Genomic DNA, 13,098 nt, shown 5'->3' on the forward strand with positions numbered 1-13,098 from the left:
GTGAAAAAATTCAGAAAAAAATTAAATCAATGTGTGCACATCAGCAACGCGGTATTACATTCAAAGAAAGAAAAATCTAGAGTTTAGAGAGAGGTTTTGTGTGTGATTTTTAAATCACAACAGAATACACTTACAAGCATACAAGTGTACAAATTTTGGTCCCGAAAAGCACTGGTCACAAAAGAACTTTTTTTTCTGTCAGGAGAAGGAGAAAGGAAATGGATTGTATCTTCAACTTGGAAATTAGAAAATAAACAGATTTGCTGGCGACTATCAAACTAGTCTGTTTACTAAAACACAATTCCCACCTGTTCAATCGCTTGAAAAGTTCTAGGTCGATTGTTATTGCAAGAGCGTGTAAAACCTGTGAGCCGGAGACAGTCTCGTGGAAAAATGGAGCAACCTAAAGACTGACACCTAATTACTGCCTCTGTTTCTAAAACAACCACAAAAAAAAAGGGAGGAACGTGAGATATTTCTCGGCAAGAAAAAAAATATTAGTGCTTGAACTGTGAGCTGAGGAAATTTTAAAAGGATGATTGCGGTAATAACAGCCTGCGATGAATATGTATGCGCATTACCATTACCACTCCCCCACCTCTCTGAGTGCGCGCGCACACGCATGGGAATGAAGGAGACGCACTATTACTGTAAGTTTTCTACCAGTACTTTACACAATCCTATTGCCTTGCGCCACTGAAATCTCTTTCTCTCACACACCCCGCCCCCTACACAACCAATGCAAGTTTTCCCTCCCAATGCGGAGAAAGGTATTCGGGAAAAAGTGGGGGGAAGAAGGCTGAAGGAAATCTGCAAGTAAAATTCCGTATCCAGACCAAAGCCTGGAACTGACTCCCGCTGCCTTCCTAATAAAAGAGGGGTCCTTCAACCAGGTGCTTCTACTAGCAGGAATGTAACAAAAGCTTGGGGTTATATTTGGTCATTTGGACTTTAGCAAAAGCTCTCGCAAGAACATCCTTCTACACAACAAGGGGCTTTATCAATGTACTTTCGTCTTGGCACGCCTGCTTGCTTCCGACTTCTGGAAACCTTCGACCCCGAAGCCGTGCAAGTCTTGCGTTTCTTAAATAATAAACCCGTCCACGCCGCCGTAATACAATTCACCTGGTTTCATTTCAACTCCACCTAATTTTAGCTTTACCTGATCACGTTACTTTGCAATCGTTATCTGATATTAATTAACCAGTGAGGTCCCTCGTAATCGTGTCCAAAATGTGTGTCTGTGGCACAGCCTGGTAAGTGTCAAGGAAATCTTAGGTAGAACCTCCTGAACACTGATGAACGAGAAAAACTAGGTGTTCGGCGATATTTGCTTGTCGTTAATGCCATCACAGAAGCTATAGGTTTCAGGAAAGAAAGGGATTTATTTCAGAGAACATCTGCACCGATCTTCGACTGTGGTTGTCCATTCATTCGTCTTTTGATTAATCAGCAAATCGCAACGGCTCGTGAATTTTGGTAGATTTTCATTGATTTCCGCGAATCTGGTTCACCCGTAAGTTCATAGTGAAATCCGTTGGAGATGAAACAGTGTAAGGGTGTTCGTTTTATTTTTGTTTTGATGCTGTCGCTAACTTATATATGATTCACTTCCGAGGTTCACTCCTCTAGAGGTGGAGGAGGTGGCTGCTCTCCAGAGAACACCATGGGAGTTCATAGGACCAGTCTTTACAAGTCTGAGTCTTTACTGGGGAATACTTCCTGGTAGTCAAAGGTTGGTTGTTATTTAAAAGCCGATCCACGCGAGAAAGGCGATTTCTTTATTTGCCAAACGTTTCGGTATACCGGACAAACGAGGGTCTAGTTCGGAAACTTAACTGGTATTGACGCTGATCCTCATGAAACAGGTTCACGCCGAGAAGGAACGGTTTTAAACCAAGTTCAGCACTCGGGTTGAGCAACATCCCTCCCCGTTCATCCAAAGGTGACGTTGACTTTAGACACCACTGTGCCGAGCATCAGATGAGATGTGTTATTCTTGGACAACACATAGTCGTGAAAAATGCTGCATATCAAGCGAATTGGATTGCTGCTCGGTGGTGGTGGTGGTAGTAGTTGTGGTCCAGCGGAATGTGAAGACGCCACGCTTGCATTTCAGCTTGTTGTGAGTTCTGGCAAAGTCCCCGTGATCAGCAGGAAAGGGAGGGAGGGTGGGACAGAGGGAAGGAGGTGGCTATGGGAAAATTATTGTCTCCTATCTAGAAGTCGCAGAGGAATAACCCATGCCAGAAAGAGTAAAGACTTTGTGAAAACTAACAAGAACATACACACTGTCTCTTAATTATTTTACCTGCTGCAGTTGAGTCGGAGAAAAACCCGGTGAGCTACAACCTTAGACCGCTCCAGTCACGTGGTTTTTGAACGCACGACTCCACAATCAAGAAAGCATACGACCTAGCCGAACAGATGAAAATCTAAGATGACTGATCGATAATAAACAGTCCCTGCATTATTTTAATACTGTCCATAAAACGAACGTACCTTTCTGATAGTCCTTATTAACCGGGCCAAAAATATATATATAAATAAATGGACGAACGCTCGAGGAAGTTTGGCAAAGCGTTTCCATAGCGGTTAGTTAAAAACTTTGACATACTTTGTCTGGTTAAGAAAGACCTTCATGTTAACATCTGCAGATAGCCTTGTCACAAGCCTGTCAGCGACAATGGGTGTTGTTTTTATAACAGACTGCGTGACTAGCGATTTCAGGACATCTTCTGGCGTTGATAACTGTGTCGAGAAATCGCACGACGTCTCTTGTCACGCAGGGGTACATCAACCGCTCGATATGATAAAAACTGCTTTGAACAGGATGTTCAAATTTGTTGACAGAAATAAGTACTAGGCTGAGTAAAAAAAAAAAAAAGATACATTACTACTGTTATATATATTTCTGTTCTAGCAGACAGCGCACGCACGCGCACAAAATACGCGACTTAAGTCCGAAACTACCAAAAAAGATAGATAAATCCGTTGACAGAACTGCATATTCCATTTTTAAACAGACAATTCTATAACCACCTCATTTATCACTGCGTCCTTCTGCGGCAACACCTGAAATAAAGTTATCTACCGAAGCCCTGCCTTCGTTTGGATTTGCAGCAGCATGCAATTTCCTGGCCAGGGCCATCAGATGAAGCGAGCGAGGCCTTCCGAAGGGGAGAGCACTCTGAACCTTGGGAGGAAATCGATGGAGGGCAAGACAGGAAGCCCTGATCAATACCAGATCATTAAGTTTGCTAGTCACAACTTTCAACAGCAGAGTGGCTGCCACTGTCGTCATTAGGAGAACGGCTTCTCTTCCCCTGTCGTGCACCTTCCTTTTCTAGAGCTACAGGAAACTGCCCGGGGACAGCCACGGTGTTCCTGTAGACAAGTCCTCTCTATACACCGCGCTGTGGAATTAGCGGCGAAAGGGTTTGACCGACAATGGAGTCCACTGCTTACGACGGAGAGACAAGATTGCTGACCACCACCATCTCACTATAAAATAATAACAACAGAAAAAAGTCTTCTTTCCCGCTTACTACCCCATTTTTAAGTGCAAGTGCGCACGCGCGCGCATGCACACACACACACTCATACACCACAATGAATCGATCCATTGTTCTTCGCAGGCTTTTGGTAGGGAGGTGGGAGGGATTAATTGTCAATGATGGGAAGTGGCCGTAAGCTACTAACCGACAGAGATGACGTCCAACAGAAAGCCTGTCATCAGTAACCAGTCAACCGTCACGACTACACGCTCAACCTGCACGTTTGGGGTCATGTGAAATGACCTGTCGGTGACCTCACCCAACGTTCGTCTACTAATCTAGTCTTAGTACTACTCAAGAAGGATGAGTCTATGTAGGGTTGTTACATAAAACCTGCTGATATATTTCTCAGTGGCTTAGGAACCAGTGGGGCAAGTGTGGGGTAGGGGTAGCCGCCCCATCAAAAGGAGGCAAAAATGTGAACGTCGTTCACTGTCAGCATGGAGTTCTCCCCTAACCTCCTCCCCACCCACACCTCCAAAAAAAGCTGAGCATCTTTCAACGCCAGTTTCTAAAAATATATTAACGTGTAAAAGATAGATGGAAAATACTAATCTGACACCCAGTAAAGCAGTCATCCACGCACCTTTCTCTAAGAAGCACCTTCAAAAAATCTAAGAGGTGCGCTTTGTTTTGTTTCTGGCGCGGAGGGATATGCATCGGTGTCAGTGCCAGGTTCGCACTCTGATTGTCTTTCACAACGCACTCAGGTCGATGCAACCCAATGCTGACAAGGTTCACGTTGTTTTGCAAGATTGGGTTTAAACCATACTTGAAACTACCATACTGAAAAAAAGTAATGTAAGAAGTTATACGGTAAGACACCATTGCGGCAACGATGGTATGCGACTATGACGCCAAGCTTTACATTTTTATACATCTTTCACTGACAAGAGTTTTTGCTGGAAGATCGAAATTAAAAAAAAAAAAAAAGAAGAGCAAGAAAAAAGGAAAATAATACACTGTAGACATTGAGAAAAAGTTGACTGTCTTGGATATTCATACAGGTTTGACTTACATTACAGACAGTCCTGGTTCTTTTCTTTCATTTCATTAAAATGTATTTACAGGAGAAATTAATTAACACGTGAGACAATGAACATTTCAAAGATGATGGATACAGATCGAGGAGAGGAAACCTAGCATTGAAGAACCTTATAGAATGTCACAAGTGCAACTCTACCCTTAGCTGTTGCAAAGAAAATTCCAAGCAAGAAAAAAAAACCCAACAAAAACAGAGCATATCCAATTAAGACACCAACGCAAGGTAGGAGACGTGGCACGGGCAACGCTAACAGCCAACTTTAAGTGGGTCGTTGAGAAACCTGTAATCTGAGGAAAGCAACAGACATGGGGAAAAATGGGGGAATAAAGGGGCAAACAATACACTTAACGAGTTGTGCAATGCTCTGGAAGCTCTCCGAATTTATTGGCAGTGATAATGATTGGTTCAAATCAGTGTGTCCAAAACAAGTGAAATCCCGCGCGTGCTCTCACACACACACACAATTCCTTTCTGCTTTGGAACAGCGCAAAGTTACCATCGCATACTTTTTCTTGTCCCCCATTGTTATCCAAGAGTGGTCGCCAGCCTTTTCGGTCATGTGACCTCCAAGCATGCAATCATGCTGTCTCCTTGTTCCAGTATTTCAATTTGTCGCGAAATGAACACTGAAAGCATTTATGGTAAAACGTGGCGAAGAAGAAACAAAAGAACCTGTAAATGAAGTAAGTCGCTCGGTGCAATGCTTTAATCAAAGTGCGTTGCGGTGTGCTCCATTTTTACCAGCGCAGATCAATCCTGGGTAGAAAAACGTCATCGAGAGAGGATATGATTAGGAGAGGCGAATAACACCCAGCATACCATTAGTTGCTTTTAACACCAAGTGAGTAATTTTAGGCTGAACTCGTCCCCTAGTCGCCCCTATCCTGCTGTACGGCTATGAAACGTGAGCCTTGCCCACCGAGACAGATGGATCCAGGCGTTCGAAACTCCAACTTTCGTAAAAAGGATCACAAAAACAACGAATTTATATGCAACGCAGTCGCCACCCTGGTGGGTCCACCGGAACATCTGCTCGCCAAGGTGAAAGGATGTAAACTGTTGTGGTTCTCCATGTCGCCAGACACGACAGCAAGGTTACCGGAGACTGTCCTCCAGCGGCACGTAAGGACGACGTCGGGGTAAGCAGACAAAAAATTAGCTGAAGAATGTGAAAGAATGGACAGACCGCCCAGTAAGAGACCTAACTGGTGAACAAGACTGAACCCACTGGCGCGCCTTCGCCGCTGTTCGAGTCCCTTCAAAGACAGGAGTCGTCTCCACGGGTACCAGTTAAGGGAGTGATGATAATGATGATGATGATATGTAATTAAAAACAACTCGCTTTTCGAACTGTTTTTCCTCTTAACAGTTTAGGCGTTGGGTGGAGAAGATGGTTATGTTATAGACGTTTAACGCCCTGTCAGCGGTAACGTATAACGGCGAAGGTAAGCAGGAGAACAAATGTGACATATCTCTCTCTCACACACACACAGACAGAAAGAGAGAAGAAAGGGTAAGTGAAATTCGTGATAGTGATTCTCTGTCGAAAATCATGTACATTACAGTTTCGACCTCACCTAAAAAATACAAATTTTGTGGCCATAGAGTGTTATCCCTCCTCCCCCCCCCCTCTTCCCTTTCCTCCCAATTAGCAACTTGGCAACTTCTGTCGAGGTGAATGTACGCAACTACAACAGAGGGGCCCCGAACGACCAGTACCTTGTCACCAGTTATCTCCTGCCGATGATTTAAAAAAAAGCTCTTTCACTTTATTTAGTTTTACTTTTCTTTTACCAAGCTTTCGTCTCGCCAATGACTTGTAGAAGTTTGGTTCCAGACATGCTGCAAATGATTTTTTTTTTAAATTGCCAGCTCCAGAAAAACAGCCCAAACTCGTTCTTATGTCTAAGGATTTAGGCCGGAGTTCTGACAGTGTGAAGCGAGTAAAGTTATTAGGGTATTAGTTACATGGGTCAAGGCTGACTCGGAACATTTCTCAACGTCCGGCGCGATATGAATCATCTTTATAGAAACAGGCTTGTCTGGTAATAACCAAAGTGAGATGTCTTACATATGCGTTTACTTCTTCGCCCTCCAGTGTCTGAACTAAGACGAATTTAGAATGACTGCCGAGACACGTAAACACAAAAAGCAGCCAGATAATTATGTGGTGCGATGGCGAGGATAACGCTCCAGAAAAGCCGGATTGAATGTATCGTAGCCGCAGACATCTTGGTCTCTTTTTTGTCCTTTGAGCATCACAGCAGATGGCTTGGAATAGAATTATCTTTTCCTGGACGATAACAAAAGGAGGTAATGGTTTCAGTCTGGGGAACGAAAATACTGAGTTTCAAGGAAATGAGGGGTAGGCGACTAATCTGTGGATACGAACCTACTCTGTACACGAGATTCCACTTCTACGTTGTTTCCCCTTGGATGCACTGCCTCAATTGGCCCTTCTTTTCAAACTCTCCACCCACTGTTGCCTTCCGAAATAGTCATCTTTGAACTCCAAACGACAGCTGATTACATGCAAATGAAACGATCTCCATCTCTTTGATCTCCTGACACACTCGACGGCTCAAAAGAAATGTTTTGATTGAAATTTGTAATTAGCCATCGAACGCGCACGCACGCACGCACGCACAGAGAGAGAATAAAGACGCCTACACGACACAGAACTTTTTTCATGTCCTCACTCCCCTTTCCACATACAACCACAAAAAAAAATGTGCGTTATGTCAGTTTTACACACACACATAGGCACCTACATCTACACTGCATGAATAACCAGCCATCTGTCATATCGCTGAAACCATTTCGAAAGCGAAAACCCTTCCGTTCACTGTATAAAACCTGTTGTTGTAAATGTTTGGCTGTTCCAACCAAAACTACCATGTGATGCGTCTCTTCCTGTAGATTGTGATCGTGCTGAAAGAAAGCTAGCGTGCTGTACGCCCAGTCCGTGTTTTATGCAGCCCTGCACAAAAAAAAAGCAAGCGCCTCGTGTTGTACAGAACGCGGCTCTCTGCTTTGGTCGACAAAAAAAAAAAAAAGCGTCTTGTCTTCTCTTCTTCTTTTGTCTGTGGGAGGATGCAGCCGCCTTTACAGCAGCACTCTGGCCAAACGGCTCAAAAGCATTCACATGCAAAGTGCACGCCTATATCCTGCTCACTATTTCACCAATACTTTCACGCGCAAAATCTTTAAAATTCTATAACAATAAGTTTAACATACACGCATATATTAAAAACATACATATCGTTACCATCCCACTAATTAGGTAACATGTCTTTTCATACCATTGTGCTGGTTATTATGCTATCGGTGCACCATCGTAATAAAAAGGCATCTGCATCTACTACCACGGATATGTACCTGTGACCAGTTCTCCGTACATAAAAAATGCATCGTCGGCGAAAAATTAAAACAGACGCGTGCGCGAAAGAAGTGGTTCTACTCTTCCTCACCACCACCAGCAGCGTTTGTTTATACACACGTGTGGGATGTGATATGTGTGAAACGTGCAGTGTACGTGATGGATGAATCTATTGGTGAGTGAAGGAACTTATTACTCTCTTTGAAGCTATACCAACACGTCACAGGGAGGATGAGAGATAGGGCCATCCACTAGTATTCGGAAAACAACATGCGAGGGGGTAAGGGGGAGTCGTAGCGGGGAACAGAATGGGTGGTGATGGTTTTCATCTGGGTGGTGATGGTTTTCACGGGGAGGGGAGAGGGTGGTAAGGGGACGCTTGTTGCACTCATTCATTTCACATTGACATCGTTTCATCTTTGATGAAAACCACCCATTCTTCGGCAACGGCGCAATACTTCATGGCGATTGCACGCACAATGACAAGGCAAACTGCCCTTTGTATTCAGTCTCCTGGTCGTTTGGTCTGTCTGTGTGTTCGTCGTAGCATAAGTTATTGAGTTCCAGGCTCGTTCTAGCCACTGACCAGAGACTATCCATACCCCAGGGTTTGCTTTACCTAAACGCCTGCAAGTCCTCTGTAGCTGTGGACCATAAGCAAGACGGGGACCTCTAGACTGTCAGCTGACCTAGGTAGCTACGACTAAATACTATATGTACGCCTGTTTTTCAATACAGAATAAGGCAATACTTTCAATCCATAGCTAACATTTAAGTAACCTTAACTCTGCTTCATATCTATGGCCCTAAGATGCTCTCTGAGTCCCAACCAACTTAATATTTCACTCAATGAAGGTTAAAGGCGCGAGAAGGAAAAGGCTTGGCTCTTTCTTCTATATGTCGTGCCCTAGACAGGGTGCACAATTTACAATCCAAGACCAAATGGGTTTACTTTTTACTTTAAGAAAAGGGAAAAAATATGCATTGAAACACTCTGATACACGAACGCATCCTAGATTGCATTACTTGCCGACATTCTAAAGAACGAATGTCAAATTTATGCTCTCTTCTGTCCGCAGCTCGCCCTAACGGAAGTTGAATTACGCGCGAGTCGCCGTCTGATCGGCTCTTCGCGTCAGCCTCCCTGGAAGATTGACATCCACGTTTATAAAAAATTAAATAGCATTCCAACGTTTGCACTCATATGTCATGATATTCCAGTGGACAACCTTTTATAACAGAAAGACACAGATGATTATGTTTTGAGAACAGGCGCTTCCATCGCTTATGATGATGGTTTCGAGCTTTGAAAACGGAGAGCAAACATACTGAACAATGTTCTGTCGTTATCGTCGTGCGTGCGTACGCGTGTGTGTGTGTAAAAAAGAGAGTGGCAGACTATGTATAAGTGAGGATATGTAAAAGAGTTGGCATGAGGCACATCAAATGATAAATTGATCCATTCACTTGTCCGGAGCATACAAACCTCTAGACAATATACTGTAACTAATTTTAAACATATCTTTTGATATTAATACGGCTTGAAGGGAGCTATAATTCTCGTGCACGCTGAATCGTCCATCAAATCAGCTGTACTTCACATAACAGCAAAATTGGGCTTATTATTTATATTAGTATTTCCTGATGAACTACTTCAAACCACAGACTTGCCCTATACACCTCTGTGCTTCAAACTAATAGGAGTTACTTTTGTACTTGTCACTTGTGTACACTTGGCATGGTGTTCAGTGCATTTATTATCAGCTTTCCTAACTCCAAGCTTGCGCCACTACCAACAAATATGTTTAGTGGACAGCACCATTTTACACACATTTAACATGTTACATTCTGGTAAAAAAATCAGAATATATATTTCAATACATCAAACATAAGTCATTTTTTAACAGCAACACCAAATATTAGCATATTAGACATGTTGACAGGCATGTATTTGCAAGGTTCTGAATAACAAAGTGAAACAAACAGCAACGTGAAAAGACTACCAAAATTTGCCTTGAAAACAACATTATGCCATTATATATATTTAAAATATTATAATCTAATAATAATGCCATCCCAATTTAAAATTACAAGACACTTTTTTCAACTCTATCGTGTAATGCCTGAAAAATCTCCTCTTAAAAAAATTGCCTTCTATGAAATTTGAATGATGGGGAGAAGGCAGTAGGGTAGATCAAGGGAAAGAAATAAAGGTATCCAAAACAGGTGCATATATAAAAATCTGAGATGAATCGAGCTTGTAACATTAAACTTTTGCAATTGATACTTCACTGCAGCACTGTTGATGGAATACTTGCCATTGTCTGTGCTATTATAAAAAAATAAAGATCTCCAAAAAAAAAAGCTGTTACAATATTGTGCATGCTTTTGTTTTACACGAAGTGCTATAAGGTGTAATATTAGCATAGCTGTTTTATATACAGTATGTATTCTTTTAAAATTTCATTTTTATTTTAGTAATCTAGATCTGGGGTACTGACAGCATGAGTCTATTATTTTAACATGGAGTGACAAAAGGTTTCATGATGACCAGTGGCAATCCAGGCCAAAAGTATTAAACAATATACACACAAAAAATTAATTTACCTACATTTCTGTGTTTAAGCATGCATGCACATGCATATATACTTGACTACAACTATATGGTTTATTACATTAAGTATCCAATAATTATACCAAGTTTAATGTCTGTAAAATGTTGCAAACAAACCTAAATATAAATATCCTGTACCAAACACAATAAAGTTTTCTACCCTTGCGAAATAGCATGAAACTAGGTCACAAGTCCTGCCTCCAATAGCCCAATATTTTAAAGTGTTTAGGATAATCTGGTTGAAGGGCCAGGATGCTTGCCTATTCTCATGAGATCAGCAGGCTATGCTCAGAGGAATCTTAAAACCAATCTCAAACCATTTCTAAATGCAACATTCTTAAAAAAAATATTATAAGAGATGGAATTGGAACTAGATATTAAAACAGAAATATGTACTCATAAAATAATATTTTTATGTGTAAAGGAAATAAACACTAAACTAAAAGCTAAGAAGTCTGAGTTTCTGCATCAGAAGGTTAAAGCAAAATTATACAAATTTACAGTCCGTTATGTAATCAATAGCTTTTACTTTTATTGACCCAGCTAATGGCAACAATGATTTTGATGATCAAGAAGGGGATACCTCACAATGGGGATGACTCTAGCTTGCATTTGATGAACGTACAGAGCACTTAAACTAACAAAGGGATTAAAAAAAACTAACCAAAGAAGAATGGTAAACAAATATCATTGTGTTGTTCCACTTACAGTTTACGCAGCATAGATAGCTCGATGAAAGACCTTTCCATCAATATTGTCAGCTTATTCTGTGTAAGGTCCCTGAAAAAGAAAATTAAGCACCCATTACCAAATTGCATGTACTCAAACAACAATCATCATAGGACAGGAGACACAAGTATTAATGTCAACAAAGTCTATAGTTTTTTTTTTAAAAATATTTCTGTTGTGTTAGAAAAGCATGATAAAAGCAAGGCATGATAAAATACTAACAGAAAATATATATATAGCTTAATCAAACATAGTTTTTATGAAATGTGCCAAGGCAGTAAATGAGGTAGTTTCCAATACTATGCATTTTCCATGCAATAAAGGGTTAATTCTTTTTCTTTGTTAATTGTTCTGTGCATGCATGCCTTCACTTCTAGCACTAATATGATGTTGGTTGAACTGCTTCTCAGTTCAACTTCAAGATCTGTGTAAATTGATTACTACCTATGAGACATAAGATGTACTGATCACATTTATATTTAACAGCACTTGGTAACTACCATTCTCCTCAAATCACTCAAAGACAAAGAGAGCTCAAAGCCCCTGGCAGGGCTACCCAAGTCAGACAGGCCTATAAGTAGGAGCCAGATAAAGTGCAATCAATGGGTCCTTCAGGATAGGGAGTTTAGCTCAGGGCAACAACCCTGTCTTGTGAAGAAAAAGAACATGTTATAGAAACTGTGATGGAGAATAATTTCATGAATGAGTGTAAAGCTTAACTTGAATTTTTTTAAAATAAGGAACTGTATGACTGTCAAAAGAGAAATCCAGAAGAAAACTGCTAGCATGAAAAAGGAACCATGGACCCAACTGGGAAGAGGCGCCCAGAACCAGATCCAATGGCGTGGTGTAGTTGCAGCCCTATGCTCCATTGGGGGTGTAAAGAAATAATAAGAATAATGAAGAAGCAAACCAGCAAAACCAGAATAAAAATTGGCTTCTGAAATAAATGTACAATGTATAAAACAGGCAAACATACATTTCATACATATAAATGAACAGATACAAATTGCCATACTTGGAATTAGTGAGCACCTGAACTAAATAAGGCAAATCAAGTTCATCAGGAAAGACTGTGTTATATTCTTTGATTCAGCACCATGCAACAGCCATACTACTTTGTTTTAATAGAGGAAGGCTAAGCTGTGCAAAGCCAACAACTTCATCACTGGAGTTCCCACATCAGACTGACCACCTGCTAATCAACAATATATATGGAGGAGATCACTTCTAGAGCATTTCCAAAAAATCCTCAACAACCAACCCTAGGACAAATAGGAAATCAAGAAGTAAAAAAGAATACAGACACTAAAATCTTTTTTTTAAAAGCATGACATGACAACCTCAAGTCAGAACTCTTCTAACACATTTCGCAAGCATTAGAGCATTAAAGAAAAAAGCAGGCTTTTTATTAACTTTAAGAAAGTTTTCGACAACATTCATAGAAACAGCTTATTGTGCACACTGATGGTATACCTCAACATGAGGTACAAATCACTAAATGTTTTTACACAAACTTTACCTGTAATGTGAGACACAGGGAGGATTTTAAAAAAAAAATAAAAACCAGAGTAAGGCAGGCTACATTCGTCAATATAACCAACAACTGAGTGACAAAACAGACTACCAACAAAATCTCAAGTGGACCCTTACTTCAACACTAGAAGACTAAGACTATGAAGGTGAACTTGCACTGCTGCCTCATGCTCACCATCATATGCAAGAAAAATAATAACCATCTAGGAATCAATGTCAGTCAAGTGGGACTGACAAT

At 41.1% G+C, this 13,098-nt stretch overlaps 1 protein-coding gene across 1 annotated transcript in view; it reads right to left on the bottom strand.

Annotated features, from left to right (window-relative positions):
* Positions 1-13,098, bottom strand: part of LOC112564079 (adhesion G protein-coupled receptor A3-like) — a 54,254-nt gene that overhangs the window by 36,569 nt on the left and 4,587 nt on the right. Inside the window, 1 exon segment of the mRNA XM_025238661.1 lies at positions 11,304-11,375. Coding sequence (XP_025094446.1) covers positions 11,304-11,375 — 72 coding nt within the window.

Source organism: Pomacea canaliculata, linkage group LG5 (genome assembly GCF_003073045.1).
Source record: "Pomacea canaliculata isolate SZHN2017 linkage group LG5, ASM307304v1, whole genome shotgun sequence".
NCBI classification, from domain to species: Eukaryota; Metazoa; Mollusca; class Gastropoda; order Architaenioglossa; family Ampullariidae; genus Pomacea; species Pomacea canaliculata.